General features: G+C 41.0%; 1 protein-coding gene across 1 annotated transcript in view; it reads right to left on the bottom strand.

Annotated features, from left to right (window-relative positions):
* Positions 1–18,914: 18,914 nt before the first annotated feature.
* Positions 18,915–24,892, bottom strand: part of LOC126356034 (cholinesterase-like) — an 80,917-nt gene continuing 74,939 nt past the window's right edge. The window contains exons 10-11 of the mRNA XM_050006690.1: positions 19,959–20,140; positions 18,915–19,710 (exon numbers count right to left, since the gene is read on the bottom strand). Of these exons, the coding sequence (XP_049862647.1) occupies positions 19,972–20,140 (169 nt within the window). The 3' untranslated portion in view covers positions 18,915–19,710; positions 19,959–19,971. The remainder of the gene's footprint in view (positions 19,711–19,958; positions 20,141–24,892) is intronic.

Here is a 24,892-nt window from a genome sequence, read left to right as displayed (position 1 = left end):
CGATAAGTCATCTGTATGATGGATCACTCATGTGATGTGGTCCTCATTCCTGGTGCTGTTGAGGTGTCCAGACACAGCCACCTGACTAAAATGTGTCTAGTTCTGCCTCGTGACCATCCATTTTGGTGCTTGTGTTCAATTAATCCCCTATCCAGTAGGTGGATTCATTGTGGGAAGCAATCACTGGAATGAAGTTCATCAGCTCTGAGCACTATGGGACTTAACATCTATGGTCATCAGTCTTCTAGAACTTAGAACTACTTAAAGCTAACTAACCTAAGGACAGCACACAACACCCAGTCATCACGAGGCACCTCAGAGTTTATTCCGCCCTGTACAGGCTAGTACAGCGAGCAGTTAGTGATCTTCTGACCCACATGAAAAGCAACAGCTACTGTTTGCATGTCAGTAGGGGAGAGTAGAGGAGTGACGTGTGTTGGAGACAAACACCGCAGCTCATCCCTTGGCTCTGTCCCCAGTCAGGCCATCCTTTTGGTCATGGTTATAGCCCCTTGGTGTAGGGGCATAAGTGGCTTTAAATGTAAACGTAACACAGGGGATGTGCCTGTGCGAGGTCTGTCAGTTCCACAATATGTTCTGAATACAGTCGAGCCATCAATATGGGCGTAGCTTTTTCATTCAGATTTTTTGCAAGGGTGGGAAGCCCACAATGGGTGAAGGCCCATTCAAGTGATCGCCCCTAATCCAACAACAAGGTCCATCGCCCGTGAAAAAGAGTTGGGAGACGTGTCTGAGAGAATGACGTCAAACATTTTTGGACTGTGTACTTCCTGTCTCCGTCAGTGGGTGATTCTTCGTCTTCGAGTCTGATCTTTTGGCTTGAGGAGGATTCGGAGTCACAACCGTCGATATGTTAGTGACAGCGCTAGACAGTAGACCAGACTGAATCTTTGGAGGACTAGGGTGCTCTGCAAATTTGGAAACCACGGCCTTTTCTGATGTTCTGGGGAAGGGACAAGCTACGACATGACTGCAGCAGCACAGGTTGATTGGCAGACTCAGGTACTAGTAGTATCATTAGCAGCTTCCGCATCAGATCGATTTTTTGCACTGTTCTTTAAGTACAAAAGCAAAGTAGGTAACAGGTTTGGGGAGGCATGGCAATATACATCTTTTTGGCCTCATTACATGGGCTGCACTTCGTAGACTTAAGCTCTTGTAGCTTTCATTCTTCAAGATATACGATGCAGTCCCAGCTCTAGAAAGAGTGAGCCCAGAGCGATTCAAACACTCCAAGGGAGATTATCAAGCGACTCCTTCATGGGCAGCTTTACCACGTTTGCCGCAAGTGGTATCTCCATGACACCCAACACTAGTATGCACAAAGCGCTGGCATTTGAAACAGCACATTGGATTGTGGACATAAGACCACACTCTTAGACGAAGGAAACTTATCTTATGATGCTCAGGAAGTTCCGTGTTTCTGAATGTCAAGATAAAAATTCGCGTTTTACAAGATCCCCATTGACACCCTTCGTTATGTTTTGCTTGTCGACTATACCTTCTGAAGCCCATTCACCTTTCAGTCCCTTCTTGGGAGTATCAACTACATCCCTACAGGTCACAAACTTTTGCTGTAGTTCAATGTGTTGTGTAGTTCACTTTCTGTTGCATATTCCCCACGGTATCTAGCTTTTTGAAGGTTAGCTGTGTGCTGGGAGTTAGAAGTTTCCACCAACAGTATCCCATTGTTCGAGCGCTTTACTGATTTTAAAAAACCACAGATTCCCACTAAACCGTTTTCGATACAGAAGAGTGAAACCTTCTCAAAATTACGTGCCTTCTGCTTGACTGTTAAAAACACATTCTGGCCACCAGCACGCATTCTGTTACTGTAAATGATGGCACTCTGAATAATTTCTGAAACAGGAGGACTGGCTACATCAGCCCTCTTGTTTGGTTGGTTGTTGGTACCTACCAGTGGCCCACCCTTTTCGCTAGGCGGAGGAAGAGAAAATTTCGAAAGATCCATCTTGCTCCCACGAGCAGCTGGGGAAATAAAAGTCCACCTAGACGGAGCCCCATGTGCCTTTCTAAGGCTTATACAACTGTTGTAGGTTCCGTGGAAGCTGCTCACTAACGACTGTTCCACTTAAACCACCATTCATCTCATCAGTGTGCAGCACACCTTGAGTTGATGGGTTTTATAGAGATTTTTACCAATGACAAATTACTGGGTCCCTTACCAGTCCTCCAGTCAGAAACGCCGGGATCTCCAAGCCCGTACCCAGCAAACGAATGCAGAGCCCCTGAGGGAGACGTTAACCAATCCACGACTTGTTTCATTACCTTTTCAAAGTAAACTCAAATGGTTGCATAGAGAGCTTCATTCCGTTTTCAAGTCATGGGTACTTTAATTTTGCATCTTATGGGTATGCACAACTACAACCTCACCTCACACACTATGGCATTCACCTCACCTCACACATTATGGGAATATCTTCAGGACTTTTCGAATTTCCGACCTATGGACTGTCCGTAGTCTAAATTTAATTTCAATTTAGTATACCACAAAATTGTAATATGATTATTCACACTTCGTCTGTTCAGTTGATAGTTTCGGTGTGAAAAGGTGTATGTCGTTTAGTGACACAAGGAATCTCAATAATTTACGGATATTTCGAAGTATTTGATATTCGCTGTGTTTTCGAAAATAAATCATACTGTTCTACTTCTACTGAACAATAACTATTATTCATAGTACCAGTCATTATACGCCTTCCGAAATGGTCACTCTATGGAATATTTGTGTTTTAATTAATGGACTTGGGGGAAACAGTACTATCGTCTAATGTATCACAAACCAAAAGGTCGTGTTATAAATTGTTCATTTGTCTTCACTAAATTGCAAAAGTCATCGGTTACGAAGATTTGCGGGAGTGCCGATCAGTGCACTATGTTACAGTTCCGTATTGTACTGTAGGCGTATCATAGCCCGCTAGTGTGTTCAACAGCCTCGGCACTTTGCTGGATCAAATGGGGCTGAGCGTGCTAATGGAGTTTGCAACTTTCCCCGCATGTGGCGCCTTGCAGCGACTGTTCCCCAGCTCACAGCCAACATGCTGGTATGCCAGCTGTCTATGACCGGCCTCTCCTGTACTGTGGAATTGTTAGTGTCAAAATCACATGTGGTTGCATAGCCTTTGAATAATGAATAAGTAATATAAGATTTAGAGGATTTACTGTCTGAAGATAAACTCCAGTCAGCTTTTAAAGAGGTCATAATTTCAAAAAGAGTTTAATGCTGAAATTGTTACTGTAGTGTTTGCATTTGCACTAGTGTTGTTGCGTGTTGCTGGAAGTTCTGAAAATTTACGATAAAAATACATTGATACTACGTTTCAACGATATTTAATGGTCTGAAATATCCTCATTATTCCATACAGATGGCTTACCGTTGTGTATCGTTCTGTAAGTACGGGAAAGGAAAGCTAGTGGCCTAAGTTACAATGTATTCCCGTTTGACAATGACCTAAGAAAAGCATGGTTTCTCGAAATAACTTGATGCCAAATACAATGACAAGCGCAATGGTAGTTTGCAGTCAACTTTTTACCGAGACAGACTAAAAATCTGGTTCCACGAGAAAGATTCTGAGAACAGGTTGTATTTAAAGTAGATTTCCGAATTATCATCTACATAAAATTCCAGTCACAGCATTATCTAGGTGTCAAATTGAAAAGCTATCTCCGAATATCAGGTGTGTCATAAACGTCAAAGAAGCTCGAGGAGTGCACAAGAAACCAGCACTATTGTTCCATTAAATTCATTCACAGTAGCTGCAGTTCAAACAGAAGACGACGTGCTTTCTAAATTAAAAGCCTTGGAAAAAGAACTAAAATATAAAAAAAAAACTGAGACATGCAGACTAAACAAAAAATTGAGAGATGCAGACTAAACGACAATCTAAAGAGCCAGCAATGTAACATTTACATGCTGTCAGAGCGATTTGATCAGTATGAAAGTAATACCTATTAAAAAACCTGGAATCATTAATATCAGAAGAAAGTAAGACTTCTAAAATAGAATTCTTACTGGTGCAAACGAAAAATGTTAATAAAAAATCGCCTCGCTAGAGTGAGGAAGTAATGAAACAGTGCGTCCTTTGTAGTACTCTTGTGTCAAACGGCCGGCCGTTGTGACCGAGCAGTTCTAGGCCCTTCAATTTGGAACCGCGCGATCGCTACGGTCGCAGGTAAGAATGCTGCCTCGGGCATCGATGTGTGTGATGTCCTTAGGTTAGTTAGGTTTAAGTAGTTCTAAGTTGTTTGGGACTGATAACCTCATATGTTAAGCCCCATAGTGCTCAGAGCCATTTGAACCATTTTCTCCCATACGTAACAAATACACCAGAGATTTTATGATGAAGTTACACAGCAGCCGTACTATTTCTCGTTTTTTTGTCACATTTGATAAAGTCAAGATTGGAAGCAGAACCTAGCTGTCCAAAAAAGACGGAATTGCTGTGTAGCTTGTAACTGACGAGAGGTCAATTGAGTAACAACTCCAGTGCGACAGAAAATTGGATGCATTTTTCGAAGAATGAGATTTGTGCACATGCAGCAGTTTGGGAATGGTAGTGAGTCGCAACAACGTGTCCAAAGGGAAATACTAGTTATAGCCAATCGTTTGTTGTGCTTCACTTTAAGCGTACTTAAACCAAGTTCAGGTTGGTAGCAGAGTATTTCTTCACTAACCACACTCTGGTCCACAGCTGGATAAGCTTACATTGTCTGTGATTCACGAAATAGAACGATGTGGTATTTTGTTTGGTAAGGACAATCACAAAATTCTGATAAGGTTGTGTGAGAGTTAATCACTGTATCCTAAAGTGCCATACCCAGAAAACTGTGAACGGCCGCTTTTTCTTGTTTTCGACCGGTGTCACATTTTAAAGAAATTTAACATCTCTCTTTCTACGCAGAAAGCGAATGGTTTCTAGGGAATACGTAAAACTGTTCTGAGAATAACAGGCTTCAGAAATTATGAAACCTGTCAACTTTCTTTCTAGCAATCTCGTTCATCCCCAGACTTAGGGAAAATGAATGTTAAGCCTGCCGAGGACATATTTTCACCAGAAGTAATTGCGAAAATAAGGTTTCTTAAAGACAATAGTCGCAGTCACAAGGAAGGCTTGGAATACACTTCTTTAGGAATTACAATAAAGTTTATCGAGCTCCTTTTAATACGGGACACACTTCTTGATGTCTGCAGTACTTCACGTCAAACAAATACTCGCAATACTGATAGAATGTAGTACCTTTCAAGTGAAGACGAGAGCTTGGAATGGCTGCAGAATCAATTTGTGCCGCTTCTGGACTCCATTAAAAAGGAAAGCGCTACAGCCGATAAGAATTTCGCAAGTAATGAAACTTATGAAGCCGATAAATTTACAACCATCTCGACAGTCGAATGCACAAAATATTTGCTAAATAGTGGATTCCACTTTGTTTTCGGTTGCAGTTTTGACAGTGGCTGTGTAGAAATGTTCTTTAGTGGAATGCGATTAAAGACCAACGGTAAAGACATGCTGTATTGCAGAATACTGGCCTTCAGCACGAATAGAATTTGGAAAACAGGCTTATTATTGATACGTTCATGTACGAACACAGACGAGGTCAAAACAGCAGTTCCAGTATGGAAAATTTCGTGTACGGAACCATCATCACCACATACTGAAGGCGAAAACAAATAGAAAGAACAACTGCCTGCACATGTTGTTAGTATACTAGCTGCTTCTCGCGAAATACAACGAAAATCTTTGTGTGTATAATACTTATTGCCTTATGCGCGTACCAGTATGGAAATACTCTAATATTACCTCCTTAGAAAAGCAATACTGAAATTTTCTATAAAGCACTTTAAATCACAGTTGCAAACCAATATAGACTGAGTTTGAAAATTTAAAGCTAATCGTGTTCATAAAGAGTTTTTATTTTTGTTTTCCAGATCCGCAGCTTAATACTGACAAACTTTCAACATTGGCCTACGTCGTTGAATACGTTGTAATGAAAGAACTAAAGGGAAAAATCCTTTTCAGCTTGTAAACATCTCAACCATTTCGCATAAATCTCCATCAATGGATTTGATATATGCCTATGACATCACAATAAACAGTATGTGTTACCCATCAACGCCCCTCGGGAATTTGTTAAATGCAGTTGCTTATTTTGTGAGAAGCGCTCTCTTGTACTTGCCCGTTAGAAAACAGAACTACAAAAAGCAGCTTGTTTCTGTTGTAACAGTGGGGGAAAGCCATACGGTCCATCTTAATGCTCTCGTGTGTAAGTATTTCTTACCAGTTGTACTGAAGCAGATAGCTTCCTTTGCCATATATGCTTACGAAAAACCGACGTTTTTAAAGTTTACTTCGGTGAATTTAAAGATGCTGCGTGTTTAACGCCATAGACTTGGCACTCAGGTTGGGTTGTTCGGGGGGAAGAGACCAAACAGCGAGATCATCAGTCTCATCGAATGAGGGAAGGATGGGAAAGGAAGTGGGGAGTGCCTTTCAAAGGAACCATCCCGGCATTTACCTGGAGCGGTTTAGAGAAATCACGGAAAACCTAAATCAGGATGGTCGGAAGCGAGATTGAACCGTCGTCCTCCCGAATGCGTTGGCATTCAGTAACTGCTGGCAGTAGTCGGCAGTAAGCGCTCTGCGGCGACCACCTGAACTACACATCGTAAAAAGCGCAGGTAACGAGTGCCCAGCGTGACAGAGTATACTAGCGGCCTATGGCAGAACATTCGAGAATATTCTAGAACATTCGAGTACATTCGTTAACATTCGAAACTATTCGCAAAAGCTCGAGAACATTACATATAATTCTGATGCTTAAAAGACAATAGATGTCCTGGATACTACAAAGATGTGGTGGCGGCGGCTACGTCACTAATATCTCTACAACCGTGACAGCTATCAGCGCAAAACCATCACAGTGTACAATGGGGAACCAAGGGTAGTAGTAGACTCGGAAACAAGTGATTTTGGATGTATGGTAAGCTTTACCGACAAAACCTTTCATAAATTGTTATATCTACATAAATCTACTTCTACATACATATTACGCAAGCCACTATATGGTGAGTGGCGGAGGGTACCTTGTACCATTACAATTCATTTCGCTTCTTAAATAGAGCGAGGGAAGAACGACAATTTATAAATCTCCGTAAGAGCTCTAACTTCTCTTATCTTCTGTTCGTGCTTTTTACGTGAGATGTATGTTGATGGCAATTGGATCATTCTGCAGCAGTCGACTTCAATTACCAGTTCTTGAAATTTTCTCAGTTTCCCAAGACTCACCCAATAAACCAAAGTCGACTATTTGCAACGCCCACTACCATCCATAAGTGCTCATTCCATTTCATATAGCTTTCAAGTGTTACAACTAGACATTTAATCGACCTGGTTTTGTCAAGTAGCACACTGCCAATTCCACATTCGAACACTATGGGATTATTTCTTACTCATCTGCATTAACTTACATTTTGATAGATTTAGAGCTACCTGCCATTCCTCAAACCAAGTAGAAATTTTGTATAAGTCATATTGTATCCTTCTACAATCACATAGTGCGATGCATATTGTTTCAGAGATGTTGCAGAACATCCTTGGGGTTTTTGATAAGAAGTGATGAAGTGTTTGTCCTAGAACACACCAATACACTCCAGAGGGGTGGCTACCCTTTTAATTGAAGCTGCAGCCATTATGAAGCATCTGGTCCTTTTCAGCTTGTTAGAAGATTCCATTTCCGTGTTAATGTAAACAGACGAGACTCAGCAATACCACTAAGACAATATTCATTACACGGCAGTTTGAATACCATCTCTGACCTTCACTGGCCACTCGCGGGGCATTGGTGCTCTAATGATATTTTTGTCACATAAAATAGTACTTCCTTTTATCTCCAAGAAACAGTCTAAAATGTCTTAGACCTCCTAATTTACTACTTGTTCCTGGCCTTATTCTATCTCTTCATGGTTTCAGCATGATATTGGATTTGGCAGTGGTAGTGGGGGAGGTGGTTTATGTTCTCTATGTCATCACTCCATATCTCCTGCTCCCTCCACTCTAAAACGGAATTTGTGTTGTCATCTGCCTATGACTAGTGTTATCCCATGTCAAAGTGTAAGAATATTTTCTAAATGTTTATGAATGGTGTAAGTGAAGCAGGAAGTGGGTACTAGTCCGTTATTTTCAGGGACGCATGAGGGAAACAGCCAAAAATCATATCGAAACGCTAGCTCATAGGCGCTTGTCGTAAATTCGCCTCGCCTGCGCAAATAGCAGAAGCGGCTCGCTGGCCCACGCGCCTGTGTGTATACTGCCTGACGGAGAACGTGGAATTATGAGCGCACTTGTCACTATAACGCTGCACCCTATCTGGCCTGGGCTTATGCACTGACTCGGAAGAGAAAGGTGAGCTTCCTCCTGAGGGAAACAGGACCACGCCTTTTGCGATTGATCCTTAACATTCTCGATACTGGCTCTGGGATGGGGTTGACGTCGTAGATAGTCCTATATATGCTATATCGAGGACAGGTCTGGCCATCTTTCTGATTGCAGCAGTATCTCAATACCACACAGGCAGTTGGTAAAGGCAAGTCTCAAATGCCGACGAGCACTATTCTGTTGAAAAATGGCACTACGTTACTGTATCATCCCTCCCCTCCCCTTGACATGTTGCTCTGCTAAGTGTTTCATGAGCCCCTGGAGTTTATTTGAGCCCTGGAGATCATCTGGCGTTCCGAGAAACACCCCCACCCCTCCCACTCCATCACCACTCTCCCTCACTCTTCAGCAAACCATCAAGTCGCCCAGACCCTCTATCGCAGACAGAAGCACTCTTTCAGGTCTGCATTATTCAAATAGCCCCATCCCACTCTTGGACTAATTAATTAAACTGAACAATTAATTAACCTTTTCCTCTCTGGTACATACCCCAGCCCTTCCCTTTCCTCCACCACCTGGAAATTGGAGGGTCTATGCTGGAAAGGTAGGATCTTACGACACAAAATTCAACTACTTAGGGAAGCATACATTGTTTATTTATAAAATTCAGTTCGCATTGGTTGGAACTCACTTGTTTATCATTCTGTGGTGTACTGGTAGATGCAGGTCTTGTAAAATATGCCGAGAAGAAGTAATTAAATCGGCAGCTTGTTTGTCAGTCACGCAAGGAATACCATCAACATAACTCGCCACACGTAACTATACTGATGAAAAGCTTTCGCACTGACAGACATGGCGTTGTGTGCCCACGTCCCAACCGCTTCCCTGGGCCAGTTCGCGTACTCCCTCATGCTTAGTTCACACTTCGCCTGCTTGCACGCTGTGACTACTGTCAGCACCATCGTGCAGCAGCCACATAATGTGGCACACAGACCAGAAGCTACGCTAATACCACGAAGGAAAGCTTCAGGTGGTGGCAACCCTTTGATATTGATAGCCAAGGAATTCCTACCAAAATACATGCTCTCCCACTCTCTCTCTCTCTCTCCCACTCTAAAAGGGATGCTTCATCTTTGAATCAATGTATGCAAATACACACACACACACACACACACACACACACACACACACACATATATATATATATATATATATATATATATATATATACCAAGACGTCCCTGCCCCCTGACACCTTCTCCCTTCCATCAATCTCCCCCCGTCCCCCCACCCCCCGTCCCTAGCCACTCATGCAGACTACTTTCTGGTAATCGCTACATCCATATGTTCTAACACTTCCACTGGAAACCTGTAGCTGAAGCAACAAAATGATTCAAGAAGGAGTAGTTAGTTCCTGTAATGTGCTGCACTAAAAGTGTTTAAGGGAAGCCCTGGGTGTTTCGAGAAGTCTAAGAGAAGGGATGGCAGCCAAGGGTTGTAAGGCACAGCAAAACAGCCAGTTCCCAACTAAAGGGAGCAGAGAATTTCGTCAGCAAACTCCAAGATGCTTGTCGATTCTGAGGGGTATCTGCCGCAACAGGTTTTTAACTGTGACGAGACAGTTCTGGAATAAAAATGCCGAAGCTTACCTTTATAACAGCAGAGGAGAATGCATTGCGCGGTCGCAAGCCAATGAAAGACTGCCTCACACTGCTATTCTGTGCCAATGTAAGCTGCGATTTGAAAGTTAAACCATTGCTTTTTACCGTTTAGTAACTCCACGAGCCTTCAAAAAGTGTAAAGTCCAGAACAGCACGTTAAACGTGATGTGGTGGTGCAAAAACAAGACGTGGGTGACACCTGAAATTTTTGTTATTGGATCAATGGAGTGCTTGGTCCTTCTGTGAAAAAAATATTTGCTTCAGATGAATCTGCCACTCTATGTCTTGTTCGTTATGAACAACGCTCCTGCCCCTTCCCCATTCCTACAAGACCACGTCCTTGAGGAATTTTAATTTATCAAGATCCAGTTTCTGCTTCCCAGCAATACTCTGTTAATCTAGGCTATGGAACAGCAAATTATTTCTAACATTAAGAAGCTCTACACTAAAGCACTCTTCGAGAATTGCTTTGAGTTTACTGAACCTACCAATGTCACTCTCAGAGAGTTTTGGAAAAAAACGCTTCAGCATAATAGTCTGCATCAAGATGGCCGAAAGGACGTGGGAAGGTGTTACCAAGAGATTTCTCATTTCCGCCTGGAAAAAGCTTTCACAAGAATGCCTTGTCGAATGTGCTCTTGGCCAAGAGCATGGGAATGGGAGTGGACAACAACGATATCGATGAACTTGTGGAAGATCACAGCCAGGAAATGGACAACAAAGAGCTTATGGAGTTGCGGTGTGCTTCACAGCAGGAAGTTGTGGTTCTTCAGCGGAAGAGGCGGCAGTAATAGCAGTACAGTAATCTTCTAGTGCATTGAGAAAAACGATGTAGACATAGGAATCGGTTGCATCTGTACATCGAAAATCATCATCCCAATAAAGCAGTGGCTACATTTTATTTATTTAATGACTTTTATAATATTTATTTAATGATAATGCTGTGTCGCATTTTCGCCAAGTGTATAAGCGTTAGCAGAAGCCAGTGACTATAGATAGCTTGCTAGGAAAAAAAGAATTAGTTATGTATTGTAAATATCAAAGTATATAATACTGTGTGTATCATTTTTTAATCAATGTGATGCATAAGATACAACTATTAGTTCTTTTTCTGTATGGAACGCATCACCTTCCTTCAGATTAATTTATGTGGAATAAATTGTTTCCCTTAACTAGTGTTTCGCACTACAAGTAAGTTTCTGGAACGAATTACGATGGACATGTGAGGTTCCACTTTAGTGGATACTTGGTAAAACCTCAGGTCCGGGTGTTTCAGAAATATTCCCTCACTCCACCAGATTGATTGCCTACTTAACTAAATCGATATCCTTTGTGTGAACCCAGTTTTTCCTTGTATCCTATTGCTGGATACTAGGACTAGTATATTTGGCATTATTCGATCCTGGAACTGCCTAGTTTCCAAATCCTAGTGGATTTTTTCCTTGTATCTTTATATTGATGGACACTAGCACAGTTAGGTCATTTAGTAGGAAGTCGGACGTTTAAGATAGCTGAAAATTTCAGATTTCAACTCAGTTGCGTGATATTTCCTCAAACAATTTGTGGAAGGGATGGGACAGATGCGCGCTCGCAACAGCTAATAACAGGAACAATAAATTGATCAATCACTAGTTTGACGTTCAGATACAGTATTTAAAGGGTAATATTTCTAAATTGCTTCTCTCCGCGACATTCACAAGGAGGAGGAAGTGCCTAGTACATAATAAGATAGAGACCACTACAAATACCTCTGCAAGGAAGAGTTCACTGCATTGTATGGAGAAACACTATACATAACACACTTAACCCATGAGCCAATCTGTAGCAGTGGTGATCATGGCTAGATGTTGGAGATTGCTTAGACACTCTCATATCCCGCACGCCTCCTTCCCAATGTTCACACCCAGCACGCCAATCCACTCATACACCACCATCACCAACGCTCAGAGGTCAAAGAAATCAGACGTAACAACCATAGCCTCTTTCGTGGGCGAGTGTGTATATCATAGTGCACCATCATCCCCTGTGATGGAGGACATCCAGGATGACCGAAGGGGCCGGAATTCGAATGTTATCACCCCATAAGTCCAGCGCCAACCCTTGGCAGTGATCGATAGTGAAATGCTCAATTATCCATGGAGAGTACACGCAACAGACGTGATGCGCAGACAGCCCAATGTATAGTGAGTATTAGTTCGCTATTTAGGTAACCAGAGGGCGCCCCTGGGACTTGCCTGCATCTGCGGTGAAGGAATCGACTAGCCATCTGGTAAGAACTTTGTTTGTAGGTGCCACTCGCAAGAGCCTTAAGCTGGAAATGTCCACTCGTTCCAAACATAGGCTACTTCCGCCACGCGCCCCACACTTAAAATGGTTCCGTGACGAGGAAAACAGCAACATATTTATCACTGTTATTACAATTAAATATTACGGTTGCAGTCGCAATCTGATGACACTCGACAACGAGCAAACTATCATAAATACTGTCCCCTGGTGACTGTGCCCCTGGAAAAATCAGTATCTGTATCCTTCTTATGAATAGATATAATTTTCCACACAAAGTCCTTCATTCCCTTACAGCTATCGGTGCACTGAAATCTCAATCTCCCACGACAAAACCATACCTAGCCTCATGACCAGACTTAGTTAATTTTTTTGCACATGTTGGAAGAAAGACCACACAAACCTTACATCCAACCACAAAATTTATAAGCATGCTGACCACAGGGAATATATCACACATCCCTTAGTAATATAATGTAGTTGTTGTGGTTATTGTGGTCTTCAGTCCTGCGACTGGTTTGATGCAGCTCTCCATGCTACTCTATCCTGTGCAAGCTTCTTCATCTCCCAGTACCTACTGCAGCCTACATCCTTCTGAATCTGTTTAGTGTATTCATCTCTTGGTCTCCCTCTACGATTTTTACCCTCCACGCTGCCCTCCAGTACTAAATTGGTGATCCCTTGATGCCTCAGAACATGTCCTACCAACCGATCCCTTCTTCTGGTCAAGTTGTGCCACAAACTCCACTTCTTCCCAATTCTATTCAATACCTCCTCATTAGTTACGTGACCTACCCATCTAATCTTCAGCATTCTTCTGTACCACCACATTTCGAAAGCTTCTCTTCTCTTCTTGTCTAAACTATTTATCTTGTATGTTTCACTTTTATACATGGCTACACTCCATACAAATACTTTCAGAAACGACTTCCTGACACTTAAATCTATACTCGATATTAACAAATTTCTCTTCTTCAGAAACGCTTTCCTTGCCATTGCCAGTCTACATTTTATATCCTCTCCATCATCAGTTATTTTAAAACCTAAATAGCAAAACTCCTTTACTACTTTAAGTGTCTCATTTCCTTATCTCCCTCGGCATCACCCGATTTAATTCGACTACATTCCATTATCCTCGTTTTGCTTTTGTTGATGTTCATCTTATATCCTCCTTACAAGACACTGTCCATTCCGTTCAACTGTTCTTCCAAGTCCTTTGCTGTCTCTGACAGAATTACAATGTCATCGGCGAATCTCAAAGTTTTTATTACTTCTCCATGCATTTTAATACCTACTCCGAACTTTTCTTTTGTTTCCTTTACTGCTTGCTCAATATACCGATTGAGTAACATCGGGGATTGCCTACAACCCTGTTTCACTCCCTTCCCAACCACTGCTTCCCTTTCATGACCCTCGACTCTTATAACTGGGATCTGCTTCCTGTTGAAATTGTAAATAGCCTTTCGTTACCTGTATTTTACCCCTGCCTCCTTCAGAATTTGAAAGAGAGTATTCCAGTCAACATTGTCATAGGCTTTCTCTAAGTTTACAAATGCTAGAAACGTAGGTTTGCCTTTCCTTAACCTTTCTTCTAAGATAAGTCGTAGAGTCAGTATTGCCTCACGTGTTCGAACATTTCTACGGAATCCAAACAGATCTTCCCATAGGTCGGCTTCTACCAGTTTTTTCATTCGTCTGTAAAGAATTCGCGTTAGTATATTGCAGCCATTGCAATGTCCGCACAGCATATACCCGCTACCACGCACCAATTAATCATTTTCAATCAAACCATCCACATTCATTCACTTTGGAAAAGTTATGTGATCTGATTTTCTCGTAATATATGCGGCGACAGCTCGTCGACGCCAAAGTATTTTCTAGTGCGTTTATTCTTTGAAATAACAGAGATGCATGTATGCATTCTCCATGGTTGTTAGAGTGGTAACTAAAACAGTTTCTGGAGTATCTGTTGAGGGATTGACGTGTTTCTGAGAGATACATATTCTGCTTTTCTTCTCGCTAAAGCGAGCCAATTAACATTTGTGAGGTTGGCGGTTTGTTTTGAAGAGAAAGAGATTCTAAAAGGAAAATAATTAAGGCGTGGAATCACCGGATATCTGGACATGTAATGGAGATGGATTTAATACACGATTTCCTCCATAAATAAGGTTTGTGACTTTTTTGTTCTGGAGTGAATGAACGAATGAGTTTTTTCTGAATCATGTGTTGATGACGTTGGCCCTGTAATTAGTGGGGAAGTTTCAGCTGTGTCGAAGAGAGCCTGCAATCACTGAGTCTGTGTTAAATCGTCTAAAAAGGCTTCGTACACATCTGGAATTCGCAATCTTTCGTAAAAGGAACAAATTGTCCAAACGATTGATTCTCCCGACTGACTCCAATGTTTAACAGTGATAAATAATGTAAAGATCTCTTACAGCAAGCCAGCCGCTGATTACCAAGACTCCACCAAAGATTCTATTTGTATGATTCTTTTTATCACGTTATGAAATCTTATATTAAAAACTATACATAAATAAAGAAGAGAAAGAGCGAATGAAAATAGAGATTATACTAATAATCCTCCATTAGTGTAATTTTTCGCCTGTCTTATCACGGATCAGCCAAGAACTGGGAGGGCCTTACATTACTGTATAGATTTATGCGTGAAGGTGAAGGGATATTAAAGACAACAGATACACGTCTATACAGACAATACATTACACAGAGAGAGCGGTTAGCTGCATTGATCATCTATTCTTAGATTAAAGAGACGGCAACTTATTATCCGAACATTTAAAATGTTAAACCATGACTTATTAAAGTGATAGTTCGGTAATTTTCACATCTGTCAACACCTGCTTTCTTTGGGATTGGAATTATTATATTCTTCTTAAAGTCTGAGGGAATTTCGCCTGTCTCATACATCTTGCTCACCAGATGGTAGAGTTTTGTCATGACTGGCTCTCCCAAGGCTGTCAGCAGTCCTAATGGAATGTTGTCTACTCCTGGGGCCTTGTTTCGACTTAGGTCTTTCAGTGCTCTGTCAAACTCTTCACGAAGTATCATATCGCCCATTTCATATTCATGTACCTCCTCTTCCATTTCCATAATATTGTCCTCAAGAACATCGCCCTTGTATAGACCTTCTATATACTCCTTCCACCTTTCTTCTTTCACTTCTTTGCTTAGAACTGGGTTTCCATCTGAGCTCTTGATATTTATGCAAGTGGTTCTCTTTTCTCCAAAGATCTCTTTAATTTTCCTGCAGGCAGTATCTATCTCACCCCTCATGAGATAAGCCTCTACATCCTTACATTTGTCCTCTAGCCATCCCTGCTTTGCCATTTTGCACTTCCTGTCGGTCTAATTTTTGAGACGTTTGTATTCCTTTTTGACTGCTTCATTTATTGCATTTTTATATTTTCTCCTTTCATCAATTAAATTCAGTATCTCTTGTGTTAGCAAAGGATTTCTACTAGCCCTCGTCTTTTTACCTACTTGATTCTCTGCTGCCTTCGCTGTTTCATTCCTCAAATAATATAATACTTTACCAATAACTGAATGCTGGTGGCAGCAAACAATACTGAGCGAAAAATCCACGTTGGATGGACATGCTTCAATTGTTTTTCTTGTGAGTGGTACCAGTGTGCCTTATAAAGAGAGACGTAATCATCGTATAAGCGACCAGATGTTAAAAACACGATCTCAACCACCACATTACTGTCACTCCTCATAAAATGTGGTCATGGCTCCACACACACACACGCACACACACACACACACACACACACACACACACACACTCACACACACACACACACACACACACACAAGAATCGCTTATGATATACATGTTAAAAGCTGTACATGGTTTATAAATCGAAGTTTGGTATTGCTTCCAAATGAAGTGGTCTTCCACACAAATACTGCAACATTGAATGTAGGCAGTGATCACGGGGTATGTATTAATAGACTGAAAATATGGGTGCACTCCGGTAGTAGTGTTAACTCTTAATAAAAGCACCATTACCATTTAATTTAGAAAGTGACTCGGCTAAGCAACGTTGTTTAATCCAATATTTGCCACTTCCTCTTGCCACTGCTATGTATTTCCCACACTAAGAAACAGTATTTGCAACACATTCTATCTGAATACCATTTACAGTAGTTTTTGAATTATGGATGAGCTGGGTTTTAATCCTATATCCTGTATTCATTTCGACAGTGCGCTCAGATCGGTACTGAGATTCTCTACTGCTATCTTCACGTTTATTGGGTTTTCACTTGGATACAACTGATGGAAATCAACGTATTTGCAGAAGATCAAAACTGATGACACACAATTTGCATACAATGAAAAGAGTACAGGACCTAATATTGAATCCTTGGGCATCTGATATTACTTTCCTGCATTATGACTTTGTGGTTCCAGACATGACGCACTGCTAAAGAGACGTCAGGTATTAGCGAAACCTTTACAGTGCACTTGGTGAGATATTTACTGTTAACACTGGTAAGTAAAATGGTAAAGTCGACATGGTTAAATTCCTTACTGCAGTCTAAGAAGCAAATGATAGTAGGCTCTTGTGCAAGCTAATGATCATCTGTTGCCTTCATCAAGGCCCGTGTTGTGTGTGATGTTTATCTCAACCTGAATGGTACTCATCTATGAGTTTCTTTGTAGTTAGGTAGTTTGTCATCCAGTCACGGACTATAAATATATTCTAAGGCCTCAGTCCGCGCGGGAAGAATGCAAATAGGTCAGGAATCAGATGGTGCTGCAGGAACGTCGTTTTTAGGAAGTGGCTTTACTAATCCCGTTTTTCTGGCCTCGGGGAAAACGCTTGTGGTTAAGGAGTGGTTAAAGACATCTGTTGTAGTGGGCAGTATCTAACTTTGTTACTGTGTAGACACATGAAATAATTCACTACTCTTAGTTATTCACATGTCCACTGTGCTCATACAGATTACACAGAACATCACTGAATACGGTTTTAACATACGACTGCCACTCTCTCAGTGTGTTGTAGGTAGCCCATAGTGCTCACCCTCCTCCATGTAAGTTCATAACGCTTGAATGACTCGAATAAATAGAAGAGTCTCCAGCTGCTACCTCGAGTGTTTCATAACCATACATCTCTGTGATAGCTTCAAACCCAAGCACTTTACGTCAAGAAGAGACTGAGATGGGTTATACTCTGTAGTAATTGGAGCACTGATGTTGGATGTTACACAACGTATCTTACTCTCCAACTCTTTGATTAAACTGCACTTTAACACTGTGTTTGCGATTCTCAATTTCCATTATTACTTGACAATCACTCTCTGTCCTTATGCCTACATTTACATGCTTTGATCTGCAGACAGTCTGGTTATATGTTGTGGCACAGAGTAACACCAATTAACTGCAGTTCATGTGTCTTGATCAGATATATCTCGCAATCTGTATTATAACTGCTGTGGCTCGATGGGTGGGGCAGCCAATAGATGCTGAATAGATGTGTGCCCTGCTCCAGCATGGTAGATAGTGCTGTGTAAAAGGCTGTTCTGTCCATAAGTACTTGTACACAATGAACAGTGAGAGGAATTGCATAATTGCATTCGAATATGAGAGTATTCTTCTTATTATTCTGCCAGTGGTGGTAGCTGATCTCTGATGACATTTCATGGTTCTTCCTTTAGAGCAAATAGAACAAAAGTGACTTAGTTGGTAAGCGGCTACAGCACTATGAACTATCTGACATCATAGTCTTGTGGTGCCACACGCTGGCACAGTCTGCCATCTTGTGAAGTCATAGCCTGTCACGTTCTGTTGTACGCTGCCATACTCCACCATCTTGAACCTGCCGTCTTTTCCACCACCATCTTGTAATTCATAGTGTGTATACTTGTTGCCAACATTCGTCTTCACCTTGACTTTAGAGGGAAACCTTGCGGACAATTTGTGTAAATGTCCCATTAATTAAAGTGATCAGAAGGAACATAGACTACCTACTCACATCAGTCAAACAGCAATGTTCTCAATGTACTAGAATTTTTGTACCACAATTAAGAGGACATGCATGACGTGTATGCTACTGTTTGCTGCAGAGTCAGGTACATAGATAATAAGTCCTACATGTGTTGTAAGTGATACTGGTAGTGAAAGTTGTCGAAAACATTACTGTCCCCTTGACTGTGGAGCTAAAATACTATTAAAGACTTAACATCCCCATTTACCAGTTATTTTGTGAAGGGTATTTTGAATCACTGAAATCTAAACTGTCAAGATGTTTAATGTCCACCTCTCCATCTTTAACTGGAGAATCACTTCGTGCTTTAAATCCGTATGACCTTTCTTACTCCTTAGGTTCTCAGAGATAATTTGCTACAATTGGTACCGATTTAACAAACAAAACCACTATAAAGACCTACAGTGCGCCTTTATCTGTAACCCGCTGAAACTGAAAAATGATATAGACTAGATGCTACACAGAGGAAAAGAAATGCGGTTGCAAGCCAATGACGAGGGTTTAAGTCGTCCTGGAAACACGTTACGGAAGGAAATATAAATGACTGATTGATATGAGAGTTTTATTCTGCTTTGTACTCCACAATGGAATTATAAAATAAATTTAACACACTTTTTCTCCACCATTTATATATTTATATTCACCATATCGGACGTTCACGATCTACAAGTGCCAATGGTAATTGACATTAGTAGCTACTGATGCCAAGAAGAAATTAAATGTTTTTGGTACTACATTTTGCAGTATAATTTGACTATATGCTAGTTTTGAAAAGTGACTCTGATGAGCAGCTTCAAGACGCTAAGAATTCCAGTGAGGAGTGCTGAGGGGTGGTCCATCGCCAGCAGGGGCAGAGACAATGCGTGTCACTTCCAAAGTTACTACATTGGTAGCATTTTAAATTACTTCATCGGCTTTCACATCTGTCAAGAAATCGCTCTTTCTCAGGATTATCGTGTATGAGTAAATAATAAGTAACACAGTGAGTTAGCGCATAATATTTGTATTCAAAATCCTCTGTACTGAAAGAAAGGATTACTGAAACAAATCCTTTGTGCAATATACTTTAATGTATGCCACGCATTATTGCAGTTTGTAATTATCCGCTGCTCTGCCAATGCCCACAGAAATTTCTTGATATTTATGTGGTGAATGTGTCTCAATTATATGAATTGACGCCTGAAACCGCATTGGCGATCAATTTTACGTGATGGGTTTAACAGTGGTTCAGCAGATGTGCATAAGAGGTATCTGGCTCAAATTCTTGGGTGATTTCTTTGCTGACACTCAGCACTCAGCTGTAGTCCGATGTTTTTCCTTTCCTCCTTTGTCTGTGCAAATCTGTAACAGGAAACAGAAATCGTATTTACTTACATCTTGAAAGGTAAGTGTCTGTAGGATTAATGTAGATATAAGTGATAATACACCGTCAATATTGAACTTCCTTCATTCTTAAGATATTTTCAAAATTTTGTTATAATTCTTCTGGAGACGGTAGTCTACCAGTGTTCCAATATTCTAGTTGGAATATTTCCATATAATTATCAGAAGTTTTACAAAAATGTTTTTTGCCCATGCTGTGCTTGTACCTCTTATGGGGTATCACTGGGTGTCGGGAAATGGCAGCAGTGGCACGTTCTCTCTCCAGAATGACATGCGCTCACCAATCCTGTCGTGGGCGAGTGTAAAGTTGGCCTGCATCAGCAGGTAGCTGCGGCTGCTCTGGTCGTATGGTTCCCAAATCACGGGATCAGCCTCAGGCGTTGGGTTCCTGTTGAGACCCACAATACACGCATAATCGTTTATATTTTCTAGAGATATTAACAAATAAATGTAATTAGCAGGACTAAATTTCTTGATAAAAGTTTTTATCATAAGATATTTACTAATAACAAATTGAACCATACACAAAGGGCATTCAAAAAGTTTTGCACAGTCGTCACTAATTTTTTTATTTTTTTCCAGGAGGAGAATGAAATTTTTCGTGGACGTACTTGGAACATTTAGCTATAAGTTGGTATATAACAGTACTTTCTTTTATTTGCAGGTGAGCCATAACAGAGCGTGAAGTAGGTGTCAGGTTGCGACAACGGTCGGTGATGGAGCTCCTCATCAAGACCGGCGAAGACTCTGCCACATCGATTCACAGGACGTTGTTCCCTGTTTATGGGGACGGCACAGTGGATCACAGCAGTATCCAGCGGTGGTTGCAGAGGTTTTAAGAGGGTGATTTCTCTCTACTTAACAGTCCACGATGCGGCAGACCAGCGATGCCAATGAGTGATGTGAATAAGAGCCCTGGTTCCACAAGTAACTGGGACCGTTACTGTTTGTCATTGGACAAGCTGCGACGTGCCATCAAGACGCACAGATCACAGCTTCATGGTCAGCTTATCAGACGACACCATATCAATGCCAAAACTCATACAGCCCATATGACGCAGGATAAAATCAGGAAAATGGGTTGGAAAATTGTTCCTCATCCTCCCTACGGCGGGACTTGGCTCTGTCTGATTTTTACCTCTTTGGTCATCTGAAAGCCCACCTGCGCAGTAAAAGATTTGATAGTGAGGAAGACCTTATTTCCTGTGTCAAGCCATTGTGTAAAAGTCAATCCCCAGAATTCTACCAAAGTGCATTTACATTATGCAAAGAACGTTGGGCCAGATGCGTCACAGTTTCAAATAGTTCTGAGCACTATGGGACTGAACATCTGTGGTCATCAGTCCCCTAGAACTTAGAACTACTTGAACCTAACTAACCTAAAGACATCACACACATCCATGCCGAGGCTGGATTCGAACCTGCGACCGTAGCAGTCGCGCGGTTCCGGACTGAGCGCCTAGAACCGCTAGACCACCGCGGCCGGCTACGTCACAGGTGATGGAGGCTACATTGAGTAGGCTCAATGTATAGCTAAATGTTCCCAAGTATGTTCACAAAAAATTTGATTCTCCTCCTGAAAAAAATAAAAAAAGTACAGACGACTGTGCGAAGCTTTTCGAACGCCCTTTGTACAAGTAAAGAAAGTAGTCAAGCACGTGTATTTCACTAACATTCAGTATTACAAGGATACAGCATAGAGAACTGATAACACTCAGAGTGTGTTACACTACTATCGTGTAACTCCGCTTGTTTTCCTGACAAAGGTCTCAATTTAGTGATGATCTGGTAGAGACCACCCACTGATGTTCAGATCGTGTGGAGACTGCTACGTTTCACCAAATGTTCCAAATAGTCGGAGACATTTTTTATGAGACTGACCCCCTCAAATGCCATTGGGGTTCAGAACTCGTCTGTGATTTTCATTACCTTTTCCATTAGTAATTAGTATACAGTTTATTTTAATGAAGTTCTAGTACTTACCGTAATTTGCCTTGTGATCCATAATTTTGGGATATACTTATAAAAATTTACCTATGGCTTTGTATTAAACTGTTGGTTCAAGTTTCCTCACAAATGAGTCTCACAAGCCCGTGTGCACTGCCTGCCTGCTGCGGCTGAGTATGGCGTGGCGGTCAGTCGGTACCGTTGGGCCTTCGCAGGCCTGCTCGTTTGGAGTTTTCGAGTATCAGCTGGTCATCACGTGCTAATGGGCTACAGCGCACTGCAAATATCGAATATAGAAACTGCACTTCAGTTATGCCATTTCTCTTTGAATGTTAGCCGTTAATGACACTGAATGTGCGCCATTTTTCTTCGAATGCATGTTGGAATTCAAATAAAACGGACGAAATCATGTTTTGTAGCTCTCTCCACGATAACTAGAAACCAGTGTCGAATGCTGAAATGTTGGGCAGCTGCGCCACGATGAATTATGAGAATGGACGTCGCTGTCTGTTTTTTCTTTGAAAGTGTGTGCAACGTCTTGTGCAAGCATACAATATTTGAGATTCTTGAAGAGCCGTTGATGGTATGGCGCCGTAGCCGAATGGTCATGTACAGTAACTGACATTAAATCCTCACAATCTAAAACGATCAATTATGAAATTTAAGTATCTTTAAACAGTTCAGTTTCTATATTTAAAATTAATACATTAAATTCAGTTACAACTACTAACGGTTTAAGACGAAAGGTTGCTGATGGTAAAAAAAGTTTAGAAAGATATAAAGTACAAAAATGTTTTATGCAGATGATCTGCTAAAGATTCTCTTCTCCTGTAGATTTTTGGAGAAGAAAATGATATTTAAAGAGTTATGTAGATCTAATCCAAATGTAAACAGAACAATAGAAGGGTGTGCAACGAGCCTCACCAATTTCACTCGAACTACATGAGTAAAAAAATTATAATGTATCCTACCACAAATGGTGAGACAATGGCTTATGGACCACAAACTTCCTGAAATAGACTGGCCTGTTCAGGGCTTTGCTTGCAATCGAACGGACCACCGTTAGGAATGGTTAGAACGTGGAGTTCGCTCCAGACTGGACCCCTGGTTTCGGCTGTTGTGGACGAATGGCCTGTCATTATCCATAGAGATTCAGATCTCTCTTTGAATGTTCTCCCAGCAGAATTCAAACCACCCTAAAGGCAAAAGGTAGGCACATCTCTCGTACTAATTTTTAAAGTGTTGCGATATTTGCTAGGAATATTTGCTGTTACAAGAACAAATCTAAAGCGATAGACAGCAGTTCACATTGACGAGAGGAGCTTCGATTATTGCCGAAATGTTTAGGATGTCTGATGAAATTAATAGAGTGAGTGACAGGTGACATTCCATCTGTTGAGGAACATCAGTAAAAAACGATCATTCGGAAGCAGTGCACACAATTTCTTATATGGACTGAGCAGTGTGCATTGGATTATCGGCTCCCGCAAAACAAACGAAAATATTAGTCAAATAACAGAACCAGTTTCAGCTGTACAGCGAACTTTGCGAGTTAGGAGAGCTAGCGCATGTAACGATGTGCAAGATATAATGCTGCTTGCTACGTATCCGTCACAAGGCCACGGTCGCTACTGAGAGGCTTTATGTTAACGTTGCGCCTAACGCAAGTGCACTATCGCTTCAAATACTGCTCACGCACAATAAATTTTTTTATTAGAAATTATATGTTAACGCAAAGTATGGTAGTGAAGATGGAGGACGAGTCTGCTTAATCGTTTCTTCTCCAATACGCACATGTGTAAAGAGACAGCATGTTTCCGGGAAAATCTCGTGGAGAGATCCTTCTTCCGTAAAATGGGCATTGTACATATAAGAAAAATCAGTCTGCCTGCTGACTACTAATCAGATTTTCCTGCTCGAAAGCAGGAAGATTGAGGTATAAAAGCAGGAAGACTGGAACTATAGAATAAAATACGTACATATGTTGGTATGTTCATAATTGAATTTGAAATCTTTTTATATTATGTGAGGGGTATGTTCATGTACGCAATCACTTTTATAACTGACACCATGTCTTAGGGATCAAGGTACCTTTTGTTGTAGTAAATGAACTAGCACCGTGCGGATCTCTACTTTTTATTACTGTCTACCTGGTTCAATTTACATTGCAGAATGAATTGTTGTGTTTTACACAACTGTCGACAAACTGCACTTTCCGGCATCAGATGTGAAGATGATATGCAAAGCATACTGAAACTGGTAGTTGCTAATAAAAATTTGTGATTTAGATGGTGCTTTTGTATTTGTTATAAAAATCATATCCGACTTTCACACAAGTAATTTTAAATAACTTTTATGCATGTTAAATTTTCATAGAGATCTGTAATTATTTTGGCATATTACGAAAGCATGTACCATTCACAGTTTATGGTATGCTATTTACGAAATACCATATACCATTGTGTGTTTAACACTTTTTAGCGTTAAGCACTTTATGTTAATCATTTACCATTTAGTAATTAGTGTTTACAGTTAGCATTTACCAACAAAAGTTAGTATTATTGTTCAGTAATTAACATTCCCTGTTTACCACTGTGTTTATGTGTGTGTGTGAGTGTGTGTGTGTGTGTGTGTGTGTGTGTGTGTGTGTGTGTGTATGTGAGAGAGAGTGGGGAGGAGGCGGGGTATAAGGACAGAGAGAGAGAGAGAGAGAACGATCACTTTGCATGAGGGAGATCTCTTATTTGTACGGAGTATAGAATTTGGCGTATGAAACAGAGAGAGAGATCACATGTGTGTAACGATTACAGAATTTGGGTAATAGAGAGATGTGTGTGTGTGTGTGTGTGTGTGTGTGTGTGTGTGTGTGTGTATAGTTTTGATCTTAATTATCTTAATATCACGGCAGATGTATGATTATGTGCGGAATAGTCTTTGACTTTCATAGACAATGTTCTAACTAAACATTTTTGTGTATCATAACAACAATATTATACCAGACGGATGTAAATATGTTTCATAAATATTATCTTTCACTGAAATAATGCTTATCCTCGACTTTTCTGCTGAGGGTACGTAATTCTTTCAGAGCTTTTCTGGCACATAATTTTAGTTCTGCGCTCTGGTTGGTTGGAGATGAGAGACGGGGAGGCGAAGTAATCGTTATAAATATCGTAATCTGACGCCGTTTTTA

Source organism: Schistocerca gregaria, chromosome 3, assembly GCF_023897955.1.
Source record: "Schistocerca gregaria isolate iqSchGreg1 chromosome 3, iqSchGreg1.2, whole genome shotgun sequence".
In the NCBI taxonomy this organism is placed as follows: domain Eukaryota; kingdom Metazoa; phylum Arthropoda; class Insecta; order Orthoptera; family Acrididae; genus Schistocerca; species Schistocerca gregaria.
The sequence above is the reverse complement of the archived record's forward strand: the minus strand, read 5'-3'. Positions and strand labels throughout refer to the sequence as shown.